General features: G+C 40.9%; 1 protein-coding gene across 1 annotated transcript in view; it reads right to left on the reverse strand.

Moving 5' to 3' along the window:
* Positions 1-17974: 17974 nt before the first annotated feature.
* The window catches only part of LOC115948969, a 5822-nt gene continuing 4761 nt past the window's right edge, over positions 17975-19035 (reverse strand). Inside the window, 2 exon segments of the mRNA XM_031064925.1 lie at positions 17975-18310; positions 18412-18570. Coding sequence (XP_030920785.1) covers positions 17975-18310; positions 18412-18570 — 495 coding nt within the window.

The raw sequence follows: 19035 nt of genomic DNA on the forward strand, positions 1-19035 counted from the left end.
CTGAGCAGCTTCAAGCAGAGCTGCCGAGAGTGCAAAACATGTGGTTTGGGTTAAATCCACAAGATATGTACTCAGAACCATTCATGGAATGAATCAGTTATTGACAGTATATCAAGACCAGCTGCATTTTCAACATTTCAGTAATTCTTTGGGTTCATGCTAATCACTTCACAGATAAATCCTCGTTGATGAAAGCATCAGTGCTTGTGCAAGTGTGTCATGAATGCTGCCTGCAAAAACTTCAAACACTAATGATTTTGTAAGTTAATTGCATGGCTTCTAATTTAACTGGCAATAACCCCATGGAAGGATGGGAGGGAGGGAATGGAGGGAGGGAGGGAGGGAGGGAAGGAAGGAAGGAAGGATCCAAATTACATATGCACAGCAGAGATAGGTACTTTGCCAGTGACCCCCAAAGAGGGTCCTTTTTAATTAGCATGAGAGAGTAGACAAACTGAAAAGCAAGAGAAACCCAGAGAAAGCAGCAACATCAGCCTTTGGCAGCAAGGTTTAATCCAAGGGCGCTGGTCTTGCAAATGCTGTCACTGGTTTGGGGATAGTAGTGAATTCTACCACATAGAAGAGCATTAAAAAGAAATTCTTTCTCTGTGAAAGACAAAAGAGAAAACCCACCTCAGCTTTTACATGCTCTTGACTCAAACCCAAATCAAAGAAATTTTGGAATGAGGTTCATGACGTTATGTGCCCAGAAACCTGCAGTACCTTCAGTGTGAAGTGCCTGTGAGAGAACTTGAATTTTCTTTCTGGAGCTATATAAGAAAAGATGTTGACAGTGGTTGCATAAAAATCATGAGATATTTTCAGTGTATAAATTTGTGCTGTTGTCAGAAAAAAAAATTCATAAAAATTAATAAAAAAATTCATGAACCTCAACTGCAAATGTCATTTGAACTCCAGTTTGGAGTAATACACTACCTACATCTGAATTCCTCAATTGCAAAAATGCACCAGCAAATTTATAGACATATAATATATGTACACATGTATGAGTATGCATTACTTCTTACATCTTGCAAAAATAAATCCGTAGCACAGAATCTGCATATTTGTAAGCTTTTGTCAATAAATTTGTTCTTAGCTTGAGATCTTCGTATACCAAATTGCAGCCTGAAGCAAACTTTTGTGGTCTGGGTATAGTTATAAATCCCTAAAATTATGGTTTTGTAATGGAAACCGTGACAGACCCTTAATTACAGCAGTAAGAACATGAGATTTAGCAATACATATTAATATATCTCCTTGGAAAACATAATTGCAAAGCAATTAGGCATTAGGCTGCCTGTCTACCAACTCTTTCTCCCCCGCAGGAGAAAGTTGAAAGTGATATTAATTTTAAATCACCTGGAAAGAATCATGCTGGGCCTGCAGCACATCATGTGTCCTTGCAAGGCTTAGGGGCACTGGGCTGCAGAGATGTCCCTGTCCCTCTGAAGGGGGAAGGCTCACTCAGGGCTGCTTGGCCATCAGGTTTTTGGCTGCTGCTGGTGGCATCTGGAGCACTTTCTCCCTGTCACCAAGCTGTGGGGCACAGCACCAGTCACTGTGGCTGTTGGGGACCACCGTGTACCTCTCAGGGGTCAGACAAAGCTCTGTTCATCCCCTTATGCTAAGAGGTCACCCTGAACAAGCTACTGCGTCAAAAATCAGGTGCCAGAGGTATTTCCTTGGGCATATGTTCCAGGATGTCATTCTTACTGCTGGTTTGAGCTGAGAGAATATGAAATGTACAAAGGTCACCTTAACTGGACTGATAAAATCCAGTCAGGAGATGAGACAACACACTTAGGAACTGAGTTTCACTGGGTTTTGTGGATTCAAAAAGTGAAGGAGTACTGTAACTCTCCCTGGATATGACTAGTTTTAATCCCTGGCATGCTTACATGCTATTTCTCAATAGCCCAAAAAGCCACCACCATGGAAATTCCAGTGCTACCATCTGTTTTTTTCTCTGGTTGCTGGGCAGGGCCCACATCCTGACTAATTGTGTGGAAATTCCCATCAGGGCTGGTGTCCTGCTCCGTCCTGTGCAGCTGTCCTCAATCAACACCTGCACAGCTCCAGTACCCTGACCAGCCCAGCCACAATTCCCTTCCCAGTCATGCCTTGGATTGCTTTCAGGTTCCATCAGGACAAAGGCAGAGTTCTGCCTACAGCTTTGCAGGGCAGCATGATGAAGACACTGAGCAGTGTCTGCCAGTTCTTCTTTTTACGTTGGTATTTGGGATGAGGTGGAGAACATATCCACAGAGGACTAGCTGCTGGCACTGCAGAGCTCTGTGCACCCCATCCTTCTGCTCTTTCTCCCTTCTTTTCCCACTTCTGTTCACCTCCTGCCATTCCCATCACATATTTTCACACTGATCCCAAAACCTGACCTAGCCCAACATGAGGATGTGCAATGAAATTTCTGATTCTAACTCCTATTGCCCTTCTTTCTTGTTTTGCATACCCATTGAGCTGGGGGACAGATCCACATTCCTTAAAAATCCTATCTCCCAGCTCCCTCAGGAGCAGTGGCAGGATTTGGGTTGGAACTCACCCCCAAGGTCTGCTCATGGCACTGAGCAAGGCAAGCCATGCCAGGGAGAGTTTTACCTGAAAGCTCCTACAAATCACAGCTCTCGTGGTCCTCTGGGGAGGCTTGGTGCGGGTGGACACTCAGAAGAGCACTCCCCTGGCAAAACCACGTTTGTTGCATAAGGCAGTTTGAATCTGTAAAGTACCACTCAGAAGAGTAGTAGAGTCCTTTTTTGTGAAACTGACAGGTTTTAGGCACTCTGATGGAAAACAAGATTTTGTTTCTGCTTTCTTTATGCCTCCAGTTACCATAACTACAACAAAATGAGCCTTACACTATTTAGCCTCAGACATGTTTATTTTTTCACAGGGAGTTAAGATCTTGTGTTAAAGCAATGCTCACTTTTTAACTAGCTTGTGAAATATCAAAGTCTCCACCCTGGAGCAGATTTTGCTTATAAATATGTATCTTTTGAAGTAACTACCAGTCTCTCGGAAGCCTGTGAGGCTGGGAGCTCCTTGTGGGCTGTAAGCTGTTCCACGTCAGACTGAAAGTTAAAAGATGCATTTTGCTGAACAGCAGACAAACTCCTGTGGGCAAACTCAGTTATGCCTTACAAGTACAAGGTCAGATATGCCTTTAAAAGGCAGACTATTACCCAAAAGTTGTGTTTTCCCAAACCAGCAGCAACACATGGTGGCAGGAACAAATCAGATGCCACTGACTTTTCAATAGCAAGTTTTGAGGTGATTAATTAATACCAGATAGAATCTCTCTGAGAACTGACAGGCAGCTTGCCACTAAATCTGGTGGAAAACTAAAAATTCAGCGTCTCAGGATGTCACTGGCAAAATCAGCACCTATGGAATTCACAGAGGCACACAAAATTTTCAGAATTGTATCTCTTTTATTAGTGCTAGTCTGGACACCTAAAAAAACATACATAAATGAATGTTTTTATTCCTTTGTGTGGGCTTTACATGTGCAAAACAGCAGATATTCAGGCGCTGCATTGAAAAGGGACTGAGGATGGGAATGGGGGAAATGGGATTTTTCTTGGATAGGAAGCACTCAGCAGAAGGCCAGTATTATTATTACAGATGTTGTGCAAGCTAAGGAAGATCACTGACCTTTTATCCTCTAACTAATAGCTTAGCTTTTACATTTCAAGATTTGAATTGGATTTTATATCCCCTTTACATTTTTGACGTCCAAAATTGTAGTTCAATGAAAATATTTAATACATTCAAGTAGAAATGCCAAAACCTAATTATATTCATGTAGTGAAAATGTTGTCTTTCAATAAAAAATTCCATTTTCATCCTTTTATCATAATTTCTGATAAAGAAACTACTGAGGAAATATTATGAGATTGGAGAACATGGTAGTAGTCAGTAGGAATTCTAATGTAGAGCATTGACAAGGACTTAGACTGACAAGTTTAATCAGTTTTAGTATCAATTAATCTATAGACTACTGGAAGTGGCTGAAACCTTAGAGTTTAATAAATTCAGTAGATTTAGATACATAGAACATTTTTTCATACTTCTTTACAAAAAATAATTTACCAGCTAGAAGAATGAGATTTTAAAAAACCATTATTTTATATCAACTTTTTAGATGGGAAAAATTAAAGTTTTTCTGCATTGTGTTTCCACTAAGATGCAGCTCTCTGTCAGCATGGGCACTCTATGAAGCCTGTAAGGAAGATGAGATTGGCACCAATACTACTCTTTTAAGCAGTACTCTTATTATTCTGCATTATATCCTGAACAAGATATTATGAATTCTGCTCATGTGCATTAGGAAAAAAAAAAAAAAGAAAAAGTTTAAATTCATTAGCACATGCTTGGGAAACAACTAGTCTATAGGAATGTGGTTTTGTTTGGGTATGAAAAGCCTGAACATCTGTTCCTTTGGCATAATAAATGCAATCACTCCTCCTAGGCTTATGATCTTCCCTCCAGCTCCAACCAGTGCATACAAAAGTATGAAAACATGATTGCTCTTCCCTCTGAAACCAGGGAATATTTCCATTTGGATTTACAGTGCACAGTGAAGTAGGAAAGGATGCCTGACCAAGGGACAGGCAGTTCACCCGTAAATGAAAATCTGCCATTCTCTCAAGTGCAGCTTTTCCTGTCCTGTGAGGAGCAGCCTGGACCCAAATCCACACCTGGACCCAAATCCACACAAATCCAAATCCTGTCCTGCCTGGCAAGGACTGTGTCTGTTGGGGCTGCACAGGCTTGTTGGAGACCATTCTGCTTTTTTCTAAATTTACTCTGCAAGGCTTGAATAGAAGCTCAGCTGGAGGGGAGAATCTCATCACAGAAAGGAAAGGACATGCCCAGAGTGGAGCAGCTCCTCTCAGACAGGGGATGGATTTCTTCAGGATGGTGGAAAGGTTGAAATCAGAAACATAAGCACTGCTATTTGAGGGAGTTGTGAGCAGTTCTGGCTTTTTTTAAGGACTCACAAAGGGTGATCACTTTGCCTCCAATGTCCCATCACCAACAATATTGTTTCCCATTGTTGCAGCTACCAAATGCAAGAGATCAAATGTACTTCTAGACCACCATGAAACAGCAACACCTGGCTCCTAGACACACTTTGAAACCAAGGATGTGTTTGCCTGTTCAGGATGATGAGCACTCTGGCAACAGGAGCAAAGTTTGACCTTCCCTTGCTAGGAAAAAAGAGGACTTTAGACCCATCATAGCATAGAGAGGGATAGGATTGGTGTAAGAGAGAGTAACTTCTGCTACTGGATCTTCGAATATGATTGGCTAAGTGTAGGGAAATTATCCTTATCACCAAGGTAAAAAAAAAAAAACCAAAAATCCTGAGAAGTTTAAGAATGACTCAGCCGGAACAGGAAAACCATGCCCACAAAAGAGCTTGGCTAATGGCAGCAAGTGACACCCGGCTGCACAGAGGTGCATAGAGGGAGGAAAATCAAAATATAAGAAGGAAGATGCTTGGGTTGCTCCTGGAGCCTCTGTGCTGGCACAGAAACATGCAGATGAGAGGCAACATTCCCTGGATCTGATCTTCTGCACCCCAAACCACCATACTGATGACCCCCACCATGGAAAATGTAGCAGAAAGGAAATAAAAACCTGGGCACAATGAGAAGTGTGTTACAGATTTGTCTATAGCCCATCACTAACACATTTTTAAAGTTAAATGTGATTTTTTAATATTGATGGATATGTTCTTCCTTTATGTTTTAAGCAAGACACAAGTTTCTTTGAGGAATTTAAATATGCTTCATTTGCAACACCATTAAGAGCAAAAAATTAGATCATCTCCTTCTCTGTTTCTTTTCACTATCATTTGCTTGATTAAGAAAACAAGGAAATAACTATCTACAGTATTGACCCTGAAGTTCTGTAGGTAATAATAATGACTTTATTCCAGAAATAGCAAAACCTGCTTTTGGAGAGTAAATCTCTTCATACACAAAAAGATTTCAGCAAAACAGCTATTTGATTCCTTTCAGAGCACTTCAGTGAGAATATTTTAAATGCTTGTAGATTTGGTTTTCACTTAGGGATTCTTCTGAGTTTTCTTCTCTCAGGGCCCAGTATTTCAAATTATTTATAATTACTTCACACAGTCCTGATAAATACTGCAAAAGGATTTCAGCCATAACTCGCACCTGGAGCATTGTCAATAATTAAAATTTGATATGTATTAATCACAGATCTCAGGAATGAATTCAGCATCTCACAGAACATGAGCATGTCCCTCACAGTGAGGTTAACAACAGTCACCTGTTTGCAGGGCCTTGATTCAATTACATGATCAAACCCTTTTGCAGGTCTGAGCATCTTTGAGGCCATTGGGACCAAGCAAAGACTTTGGGTCATATTCATGATTATAGTATTCTGTTGAAAGGAAATTAAAAATGTGTGTTGTTTGTTTGTTTGCTTGTTTGTTTGTTTGGGGTTTTGGTTTGGTTTTTTTTTTTTTAATGGCTAATGAAAACTGGATGCACTCCATCTTTTTGCATATAATAGCCAGAGTTTCAAGAAAATAAGATAATTTGCACTGTAATATTCAGACACGTTGCAGGTAAAGTCTTTGGATTTGCCAGCGTGTTTATCTTCCATTCCAGTTGCAGAAAGCTGAAGGTTCTACCAACATTTGTTAAAAATGTTTAAAACTTCCTCACAATTGCCTAAATAGAGACAGTATCTTGTCATTAACCATTCCTACTAAATTATACAGCTGTGAATAAACCCCTGTATTTAAAACAAGGAAAATAAATGTCTCAGGAGACAAAAATAAATTTGTGCAAAAAAAATGCATGCATAACTGGAATGTCTCGAAAGAGAAATGAAAATATTGACACATGCCAGGAATGAGACAGATGCATATGTCTAGGACATCTCAAGAGAATCAAAATTCAGCAAGGGAGAGAAACTCTCAAACAAAAAGTGTAAATCAAACTGAGAAGATTGGAAATTTCTAAACAACAACTTTAGTTCTGGTAGCAGACAGAACTTCAGGCCTCTGGAAGTGTTGCTTCGGACAAATCAATTTTTTAAACTGATTCTGCTGATTCTTTATTATTAGCTTGAGCTGCGTGTGCACCAATTTTATTTTTGCCTTTTATTATTTGTGCTCAAGAGAATTTATTTTCATTTCCCAATCCAATAAAGAGAATTGGATTAAGACATCTAATAAAAAAGAGCTACGAAACTGAAGTTTTCATGAATTTCATAAATAGTAACCTACTTATCCCCTGACACATATAGTGGAAATAAAAAAGCAAAATGTTTACTTAGACAGATATGGAAGTCCTGTGTCTGTAAAGATGCTGTAAAAGTAGCAATTCCAAGTGCAGTGAATGAAAAAAAGAGGTTCATTTCTATAAAAATGTCTATATCTATATCTATATCTATATCTATATCTATATCTATATCTATATCTATATCTATATCTATATCTATAAATATATCTATATCTATATCTATAAAATATGATTAAATTTCCAGGTGAAGTTTTTTCCTATTATTTGCTTATTAAAAAGGTCTCCCTCTGCTAAGCTGGTTCTTAGGAGCAAAAATAGAAAAATAGAAAGCAGGCAAGTGGAGACGTGGAGGGAGACTAAAATATCTACAGACTAGTCTAACCTCTTACAAGAGTTTGACTTGCTTTTGAATTTGTGTTGACAAAAATATTTGCTTTATATTTCCATTTCCATTTGGCTCCAGCACTCACTGCTGTGAAGAGAGGGAAGAACATGGCCTGGTGTCCTCTCCCCTGCCCTCCCCTCCTCCCGAGCCTCGCTGCACTCTGTCTGCCCTTGTTCTTGCCAGCCAATGTCACTGCAGCCCCTTCCTCAGATATGGACTGGCTGGATCCTGCACTCTGCAGTTTGAAATGATTAAAACAACAGGAATCATCCTGGGCTGACCAAGCTCACTGACAGCTCAGGGCTCTACAGCAAGCAGCACGTCCCTTTGCGTCATACAGCAGAGGGGACACCTTCAGGAATTATGATTTTCTCAGTAATTGGGATTTTCCAGACTGATGTAAGCTCCCTTTTCCCCTGTTCTGGTGTGATTAATGCCACATGCATGCGGGAGAGCAACACCAGGCTGATGCTGCACAACTCATCTCTCTGCAAGGCTCTGTGGCTCAGGATCACATCAGTGCTCTTTGCTTGTGTCCTCCGTGGCAGGTAAGGCTTCCTATGCACAGGGACTCTTAACCACATGTGAAAAGCAAAGTATTGGCTATTTTATTTATTCATGTCCTTAGCACGCCCAGCAGCACTCTTCCGGTGTCCTACTTCAGCTGAAAATATATTATTAGGGGAGAAAATATGACTGTGCTACACACCTGTTTCATTGAATAATTAATTACATGAACAATGTCAAAGACACTTCAGTGCTCACAAACAAAAGTAGAATTGCTGCTCCATTTGGCATTACATTTCCTTTGAAATATTCTTCAAACAAAAGCTTATCTCACTGCACCAGCAAATAATTTTTGGCTGCAAGTATTCTTAAAGAGACATTTTTTGGAGAAAAATGATCCATTTAAAGAAATATCTGTAAGGAAGTTGATTAGCTACATGAAAAAATCGTAGGAAATTTCACAGAAGTTCAGAGTGTGAGCAGGAAGTTAGGCACTGACAAAGGTGACGGTGTGTGACATGGCATCAGCTGTAAATGCACTCACCGAGATGTGAGGGCTCTAGAGAGTGCTGAAACCAAACAAACCTCCAAACTTTTGGGAGCAAAGTTATTTTGGGTGGTTTAAAGACAACACTGGAAAGTTAACTGAAGACATCTGTGGAGATCTACCTGGTTTGCAGCAAACTAACATAATTATTGTAAGGAGTCATTCACCCCACAACTGCTTCAGTGTTGCTTAACAATGAGATCCTAATGTTTGCGAGCAAGATAGAGATGTGGGATTAAAAATGCAAGCAAGGAGAAAAAGAGACAAGGTTCTTTCTACTAAAAATAAACTGCAAAAAAAAAAAAATTCATAGAATTTTTACTAACTATAGCATCTTCTCTCTACTGGCCTATCCCAAAAGATGATTTACATGATTTCACCAGGAAAACGGTGTTGGGAACACACAGAAAAGCAAAAGTGGAATGTCTGAACATGTCACCACTGCATCAATATTCTTTTTTTTTTCATTGTTTCACCTTTTGTACTTTTGACAGTCAGACAGTAGAATCTGCTCCGCTGTCTCCTCTTCCTCCCTCTTACTGACCACATTTCTCATAAGATTCCAGTGATAATTAGTTTGCTGATTGCGTATTCAGAGGTGGGAAATACAAAAGTGTCCAAGTTAGGTATAAAAAATAGTCAATTAAACAGAAAAGCATGACCTTTATTACTCCAAATTTCACCTCTTTTGAAAGCTGTTATAATGCTGGAATACTGCACTGTGGGCTGAGTACAGCAGTGAAAGCAGTTTAAGTTGATCATCAGGGTTTTACTGTGAGAAAAAACACATACACACAAAAGAAAACACATTATCACACCACTGAAAGCTAAATATATGCAAATAGCCTCCTGTCTGAAGAGCTCTGGTTTGTTTTATTTTTCCCAGTATGGAGGGATTCTGTGAATCATTGGAAGTGCTGCATTGGAGGGTGACTTGGAACTTGGTAATATCCTGTCGCTGGCATTATGCAGGAATAAGTTACTTCTAGTCACAATCTACCAAGAGAAACAGAGAAAATATCCTAACTTTCTGACCTCCCGTTCATCTAGCACACAGCACAGACTGATTAAAGACTGTGCCAAATGATGCCTGTCCTAATTTGAAATGCCAAGAAGGAGATGCTGCGGTCTGACAGATTGGAAGAGTCCACTCAGGTGTGAGAGCTGCAAGCTCAGCATCTGTGTCTCTCCTGGTCTGGCAGGGAAGGTCTTCCAGATTACTGCTCTCTACTCACTGGACAGCAAGCACTAGGAAGCACTGAAAAACTTGGCTGGATATGTGAGGATTAATAAGTCAGGAGGTCTGCAGTCATATTGCCATTTTCTGTTCAAAATGAGATGAAAGCTCACAATTGTTCAGGAATAAAAATGATGGAAGCACTGGGAGAAAACACCATCCCAAGTAAAGGGGATCAAGCCTGGTGGAGGAAAGCAAACGGAAAATTGTTTGTTTATTGGCCAGGGTGGAGCTGCTGTAACAAATGCTCAGTTTGGGGAAGTGCCACAAGAGACTCAAGGCTGGGGGCTCACACCTGCTAGAAGGGCAGTGAGCATTCATCATGGGGCTGTGGCTTGTGAAGTATGTGGTTATTTGCCTGAGGAACCTGCAGCTCATCTGCCCAGTAAGCTCTTGCAGGTTTTCCAGCATTCCCAAGAATGTAGGAAGCATGTCTGCTCCAGGCATCACTCCCATGGAGTGAGAACTTGTGGTTTCAAAGTGATTTCAGCAGTGTGTGAGCAGCCTCCTCTCTCAAGGAGATGCACTGAGGTCAGCCCAGTGCTCTGGAGTCTCTGCCTGGATGGGAACCAGGACTCCAGAGAAAGGCAACCATTGAAATCCTGCTTGACCACTCCATTTCAGGGCTAGTAAAGAACTGTACTGATAGCAGGCTCTGTTTAATTACTGCCCTAATCACATACTGTTCACTTTGTTTTACTGGAAAAAAAAATCTGATATCTCAGTCAAAGCTGACGTTAAAGAGAAATATACTGATCTTATAAAAACTGTCCAAAATTAAATATTTTGAAACAAAGCACAGCACCTTTGATCAATCTTAAGAACTGCAAGCATTTAGTAAATCCCCCAAAAGAAATGTACTTAAACATGGACATATCTTAATCTCCTTCAGCAAAAATATGTTGATTCTGAAGCATAGGGGAAAAAACCAAACAACAACCAAACAACAGAAAATTCCACAAATCCCACCAAAAAACCTCAACTAAACCAATCAACTAAACCAATCCAAAATAATAGAATAACAATGTCCAATTCAACAAATATGATCCCAGTATATTCTAGAGTATTTTATGTATAATATATTTTTAAAGTTTATTATTCATATAATATATACATTTTTTTAAATTCAGAGTATTTTTATGGAACCCAACCAAGATTTAGTGCAAATTAATGGCAAGATCCATGAGCTTGCATTGTAATATGAGGATTCTGTGCTGATTTGCTTAGAAGAAATCAGGGATAAATGCCTGCACACACTGAATCTTACTAATGCCCAGTAAAATTTATTCAGGACTGTTTTCCTGTAGGAACAAACTTACTTTGATAAACCCTATATAAGGGATTGTACAGCCTCTAAAATGTTGAAATGATGAAACTATTCCTAGGTATGCAAATAATTCAGTTTAAAAATATGTTTCCCCTTTTCTTGTGACATTTAATATAATGGCATCCTGATAGTGTCACTGGGGTGAAAACAGACTCCTTTAATTTATTCCTTTAAAAATGTTCACAATTATAAGGATGTTTGAGAAAAGATGTTCTATAAGATTTTCTGAGGCAAGCATCTTCATAGAGACTGGGTTGCAGAGGTTTGGCAGCTCTTTAGGCACTGGAATCTGTTAATACGAAATTTGTTGATTTTTTTTTTTTTAACTCTGACAACCTGCCCTGCCTTTCTGCTAGGAAAGCAGGAATATCCCTAGAGCAGGAAGAATACTAGCTGAAGTAAACAGATAATTCCCTCTCTTCAGGGCGAACAACAAGCTGTGTAACCAGATATGAACAAGGTGTTTGCTGCTTGTGCTGACTATTTCATGTGTGACTCCATGGAATGCTTCAGGGACACACATTCCCTAATGCTTTTTGGGGTAAAGTTCTGGTTAACTATGCAAAATGGAAGAAAAACACCTTAACTCTGGCATGATGGCTAAGCAACCGAGGGTGCTGGTGGGGCATAAGGATCCCTGTGGAGCAGTCACTCCACTGAATTTGCTGGTGCCATGATCTGGAACAGCACGAAGTCATGACAGCAATTTCAGCAGAGGAGCTTTTCCTACTAGGAAGCAGAAAAATCTGGCTAACAGTATAGTTGAAAGTGGTTTAGGGATGATTATAACTATCCCTCATTTATTAAAGAAAGGCTGTTCAGCTATATATTACTAAGATTCTATGTACAGAAGAGATACCCTTGTTTCCTAGCTCTCTGCACTATAATTAATCTCCAAAGCAGGTGAAAATTTGCAATGAATTCTGAAGGGATCCACTCAACATGGATGAGTCAGCCTTTTTTTCTGTTCAATAAAGGACAAGGAAAATTTTCACACACTTAAGACAGTGGGTCTAGAAATAAGGGAGAAAACGCTGAAGAGGGGTTCAGGTATGTGGGTTCAGAGCTCTCCAGAACAAATTTTGAAGAAGACCCATGCATAGTATAAAGGCTTGCACTATGCAGTCGTTGAATACGAACCAGTACCCATTTTTCACAAAGTAATCCTACAGTGGGTGTTCATGCTTGTGGCCGGTGATCATTCTCATTTCTCCAGTATTAAAAAAAAAAAAAAAAAAAAAGGAAAACCTGTGTCTTCTTTTATGGTTTCTCGGGGTCTTCCAGTGACTGTAAATTTCTGCTGTAACAATGGACAGAGACCGTAAGTAAATGCTGTTTAAACCTATTCTTTCTCTTGGGGCATCCAGAGTATTGACACCATGTCACAGAACATCAGCAGAAGGAAGTCCCACCATTCTTCTCTGGCTAAATCCTAATGATGTGCAAATACATCCACATTACAGACACCTCTCAGCACTCTGCTTTTGCCTCCCGGAGAAGGAACAGCTGGCTTAGACTCTCAGAACAGAAACACGAGATCAGGACAAGAGGAAAGCTGCTCCCAAGAGTTCCCTTCCACAGAGATCCACCCCCTCTCCGTGACAAGGGTGCTGTGGCACTTTGGTCCAGGCTCATTGTTTTTTGTGGCATGTGTGAAAACTTGTTCTTTCACATTGCACACACTGGAAATGTTTTACTTTTGTCCTGCCAAAATGAATGGCACTCCCACTGATGTCCTGTTGCCAGCTGTGGCTTTTTACATCCACATTGTAGACTAAAAACATTTAAACACTGAAAACAATCGCTGTTATGTAGCCAAATGTCTGCAAGTCCTCTGCCCCCACAACTGTGCACAGCCTGACAGAAGTCAGCAAAACTGAATTTTCAGGGGATTTTCCTTTAAATCCTGAGATATTGGCATGGGCCACCCTCAGCTCAGATCATCTAATTAGTGTTGAATGTCTGAGGCTCAGAGAGGATGTGAGCAGGTCCATTGACATTCACATTGGTGATCTGGTAGTAAGGATCTCACTTACTTCCAACTGGTTAAACCCAGTCAAGACAACTTAAAAGGTTCAAAAGAGCTGTAGTTACCGAATCACCCAGGAGGATAAACAGAGTGAAGGATATCCTTTGTGCTGAAAGGGAACTAAGTAAGTAAATGTGCTGTTGTAATATCCAGGGGTTTGGAGCTGTGCTTATGTTTTGTATTTTAAAATTTTTCTGAAATAATTCAAATAAACTGAGAGAAGAGAGCTGGGCTTTGAAACAGAAATAGAAATTACTGACCCTGCAAATAGCACAGAAGAAAGACCATTCTGATTTTCAGTTAGTTCCCAAAAATGATGCAGGGATGCCAGGAAAATGAGACACAATCAGGGACACAAACCCTGGGAGGCCGTGGAGGACCAGTCATTTAACCATTGATAAAAAAGAATCAATAATGGTGGGTTGAATGTTTATGTGAATAAAACACAGCTAAAGATCAATATGATCTTTGATGGCAGGAAAACTGAAAGCCTCCAGACTGTGGAAGATCTAAAAGTAAGGGGGAAAAAGGGAAATCTGCTGAGGATGGAGTTAAATATTTGTTGTCCTCAGCGTTGTTAAAGATTTGACCACATTAATTATGTGTAGGAAAGTAGGACTGACAGAGGACAATTATGTTGAGAGTTGTTAATTTTTATCTGATTCCATTCTCCAAAGTTGGTTTAGTTAAATTAAAGACAATTGCTTTCATTTGCAGATTAATGATATAAAAAGGTAATTTGTGATAAATGCACCTGTTAGAAAGCCTTTTTGAAAAGGAAGAACATATGAAATCGATCATTTGATATGAAATGATGCAATAACTGAGGAGTTAAAATACATTATAATAGTTTATATTGGTAGCACAAACCAGCTGCTGCTCTCAGTTAGCACAGGATTGTGCTGTCTATTTTACATTCTGCCCAGGTGGGAGCACAAACAGCACACAGAGTAAGCAGTGAAAATCTGGTTTTAATCCCAAATATCGGTTGAAGGTTGTTAACCCAAATATAGAAACTACAAAGCTGAATGCAAGGCAGGAATTGGCTCATTCCTATTTTGCTTGACAGAATGAATCTCTCTAAATGATCCAAGAGAAATATCTGTCATTTCTCCTGCTTCCTCAAAGCCAGCTTTCTGTGCTTGGAAACTCCAAAATTCTTCAGCCCATCCTCGTTCTGATGATGACTACAGGCATCACAGTGGTGAGTCTGTAATGAAGTGGTGGTGAGAATAAAAGATTGCAGGAAGAGCACTTTCAGTTAAACTTATCCTGGCCTGTTTTGTTGGGGAAGATCTTGGGACTTGAATCTCCCAATTATATTTATTGTCCTTCATCCAGATGTTTGAAACATGACATGAAAAAGCCACTTCCTTTGCATGCTTTCTCACCACAGGCTTGTGTGGATGCCTGAAAATCCTTTATTTCATTTTGAGGGCATTTGTCTTTATTCCTAGAGGTAGGTTCTTATAGGGGCTCTCTTTAGGGAGAGAGTTCATTAATAACGTTAAAATTCTTCCTGTAAAGGTTTATTTACAACACAGCTTATCAGTTGATCTTCCTTTTAATAGACAGATTTTGCTCCTTCACTGCATGCGGCAAAATATTTTGAGACTCCAGTAGCAATTTTAAGATTTTATCAATAGTCAATCAAGGCTTGAAACTTTCATTACAAAATGTTTATATTAGTCATTGGATCACAGGCACGTCTTAGCAAAGCTGTATGGATGTTTCCTACATTATGCTGGCATTTTTTGGGGTAGATTAGTAAAAATAAAAATTTTTTAAAGTATTCTCAATATGTTTCAGATTTTTCCTTAAAACCAAATCAAGACTCTATTATGTGTAAATTCCTAAATTAATTACCTATTTTCTATTTTTAATCAAAGCTTAGAATCGTCTTTAATAGTGTCTTTGTTCTCCTATAAATGGTAGGGCATTTTGCCCTTTCTTTCAGAAACACTGGAGCCAGTTTCAGGGACAACATGTCATCAACACCTGCAAAACAAATCCTGGCACTTTCTCTTCCATTTCTTTTAATAAATATTAATTGGCAGGACTTAAATACAGCTTAGGTAGGCAATAAGAACTTAATTAGTGTATGCAGATAAGACTAGAGACAGACATTTAGTTGATTTGAGTTATTAATTTCATTTTCTCTGGATAATTTCAGATGGCATTACAAGGAATATTACAGTCTTATTTAAAGGAATTTAATCAGAGGACTGGTGAACTACGTAGTTTTTTTTCATAGTGAATATTCTCAAAGAGGCACACAGCACTATATTTATTTTTTGGCTTGCATTGACTTTATGGGTTACAATAAATGGGCATCAGTGTCTTTGGCTTCAAATGCACTGTTTTCCTATTAATATATTTACTGTATTAAGGAACCCATTTACTTCCAGAGAGAAGCTATCCACCAATAAAAAGCAAAGCAAAAACCATTTAGTCAGGCATTTTTATCTGAGAACACAATATCAGACAATCATTTTGACATTGGATAAACCACAAAGACCTGCTATCTTTTATCTTCAGCCTCTCTAACACCCCCTGCTCTGAGGAACAGACGCAGCGGGAGCAGGTGGGAGCACAGGAAATGGCACCTGTAGATGGGGAAAGAAATTTTAGTGGAAGAAGTCACACATGGGCACAGATGCTCAGAGAGAGGCTGTGGGATCTACACCCTCACAGGGATGCTCAAAACTCACCTGGAGGCACCTCCAGGCAACTTGCTCTGTTTGAGACTTGTCTGAGAGACATCTCGGGCCGGGGGCCTTCCCACAGACCTTCCCACCCCCTTTATTTTATCATTCTATAAAGTATCTTTTTTTGTCAATTTAAAAGGTGAAAACTGTGGGGGCCTGGGTGAGTGGGGTTTGTTTGGGCTTTTTGGTGGTTTGTTTTGTTTTGTTTTGTTTTGCTTTTTGTTTGGTTGGTTTGCTGGGTGTTTTTGTTTTGGTTTTGGGTTTTTTTTTTTGTTTTGTTTTAGTATTGGGGTTTTTTTGTTTGTTTTTACAGCCACTATGTTGTATTTTAGAGGCATTCCCATGCAAAATTGCATTGCAAACGGCTGGTCAGATCTAGAACCCAAATACAAATTCCTGCGGTTGGCTTGCTGAAGAGTAAGATCTGGAAAAACAATTGCATGGAGCAGTCACCAATCTGTCACTCGTCGTATTTCAAATACATAAATATGTATTAGCAAATGCATACTAATAAATGCCAAGGCAAGGACCTGCTACCAAATTATACAACACCAACATAATCAACGGTGCCTTAAAGGAAAAGAATGAAAAAAAAAAGGATAATCAAAGGACCAATATTTTTTCTCAAAACATATCTTTATGTTTTCAATCAAAGGAGCACAATTAAATGTCCCCTGCCATTGAATTGTGTCCCTCTGTTCTCTGAGACATTAGGCAGTGATTTTGGATGTGCCTTTTCCAAACAGCTGGAGCCCTACACAACTGACAAGAAATTGCTCTTAAGCCTCCTCCTTTGAAGAGATCCCTGAGCAGGATGTGAGGAGAAAGACAAAGAGAGCTCACGTCTGGCAGTCACAGAACTGTAAAAGGACACAGAGTCCTACTCAATTTATGGGGAACTGACGGTTTTACAAAGGGTATAGCAGTAAAATATAGTCCCTAAAATAAGCATGTATATTAAAAAATAACTACATTATAGTTAACCGCAAATACTTGTCTATAACATTATTAGAAGTTATAAATTCTGCACAATTATAGTAATAAACTAATAATTTTATCACATTGGAATTTTATCTTAATGTGCATGTAGTGTTGTCCTTTTCTCAACCTGGAAATGGAAGTCAACATACTTAAGTAAGGAAGTAACATAATATGGATCTTTATTTGAAGATTTTCGGGGCAGTTGGAAAGATGTCCACAAAAGTCCACCCCCTTAGGGATGAATGTGTTTATATAGATTTTAGGAAATTAGTATAATTGATAAAAAGCACCAATTAGGAGAGTAAGTGGTGATGCACTTCACCCCAAGTTCCTTCTCTGGAGTTCCCCCTCCCTTGGCACTGGCTGTACTTTGTCCATTGAAATGCATCTCAAAGAATTGCTCTCAACCTTGGTTCCCAGGAATAATCAAGATAGCTCTGGGGTGTTGTTTCTTTTATCTTTCTGCTAAGGAAGGCTATGGAAATTTACTAGGAAAAGTAGACATAATACAGTAGTCTGCAGAGCAGCAAATATATGTGCAAAGAATATAGAAAGCATATAAAATGAAAAAGGCAAAAACCAAAACATCACTATGCACTCAAAGGCCTTTGAATTCACAGCTCCCCGAGACAGCTTTGGGGCATTCGGCTGGACAAACAGGATCCGGCTCAGACCTGTGCTCAGAGGTGGGGAACAAACCCTGCCCCAGGTGCTTGGCTTGGTCTCTGCCGGCCCAGGCAGATGCCAGAGCTGCTCTTCACATCCTTGCCCTGCCCCTCTGCCAAGTGAAAGGGGCCTCAAGGACTGAAGGAAACACAGGCACTCAAATGGAGACACTTCCACCTGTCTCACTGGGGGCTCCTGGGGAAGCAGTTTCCTTGGGAATCAAGCCCCTCTCTTCCAAGGGCACTTCCCCAAATGTGTATATTTCCTGGGGAACACCAACACACCCTTAAGAAACCCTGGCAAGGCTGAATTGCTTGTGCTCCTTGCAGCACAGGCACTCCAGCTGGAGCTCATCTTCCTTGCCCCGAGTCTGTTTCCACGTGTCGCTTCGGGCGCGCAGCCCCGGGCCCGTCCAAACACGAGCTGCCCGCTGCCTCTGCACGTGCCTGAGCTCTTGCCTGCGCTCGGGGCAGCAAAACCGGGCTGTTCCCAGCCAGGGAGCGGAGCCCTGTTCCCGCAGGAGGCTCTGGTGAGCCCCTTCCAGGACGCTCTGCCGTGCAAGCAGCACTTCTCCTGCCCGCCCAGAACGCTCCTGGGACAGCAGGACACAAGCTGGCCGGCTCTGGGCTCAGCACACCCCAAACAGAGGGGCAGGAAGACGCAGCGGCTGTTTTGCAGCCCTGCCCAAGAGAGGTGGGAAGGGTCTCCTCCCTCTGGTCTCACTTGGTTGGGTTTCTGACTGGGCCTGAGGCAGGGGCTGCCATTCCTCATTGTGGGGAGACCAGAGCTGCCAGAACCACACCGAGCCTGCAGGCACTGCCTGACAGCGCTGCGGCCACTGGGACGGTTGCGCCTCTGAGGTTCAGCCACTCGCTGCTGCTGCTTTTAGGCACACCCAAAGCTCACTGTTAGGCCACTACACTCTCTGCTTGTGCCCTCTTCCTGTCCCTGTGTAGGGATGGAGCATTGCTGTGCTTTCAGGAAGCTCTCTGTGAAAAACTTCCAGCATTGCAAGCTCCTCTGCCCTCCATAGATGCATGCTGGGCAATCCCTCACAGCTGCCTTCGGAGCATCCTCAAGCTGGCTCTTCTAAAACCTGGGGTCCTTGTTCCCTTCAGCATGCTCAGCACGACCTTCAACTCCATGGTGCTGTGCAACTGAAGCAGCAGGACAGGGACCTTTGCAGCCTGAGCTGCCCTTGTTCCTCTCTGCCCGTGCACAGAACACAGCGTGGAAGAGAACGGCAGCAGGGCCCCGCGTGTCCCCGGGCTCAGGATTTGTGCTGCTTCAGCTCCACGGACACGTTGGTAAAGTGACAAAGCCAAACTGTGTATTAAGGGAAGGCAA

The sequence above is a fragment of the Geospiza fortis genome, unplaced genomic scaffold (genome assembly GCF_000277835.1).
Source record: "Geospiza fortis unplaced genomic scaffold, GeoFor_1.0 scaffold820, whole genome shotgun sequence".
In the NCBI taxonomy this organism is placed as follows: domain Eukaryota; kingdom Metazoa; phylum Chordata; class Aves; order Passeriformes; family Thraupidae; genus Geospiza; species Geospiza fortis.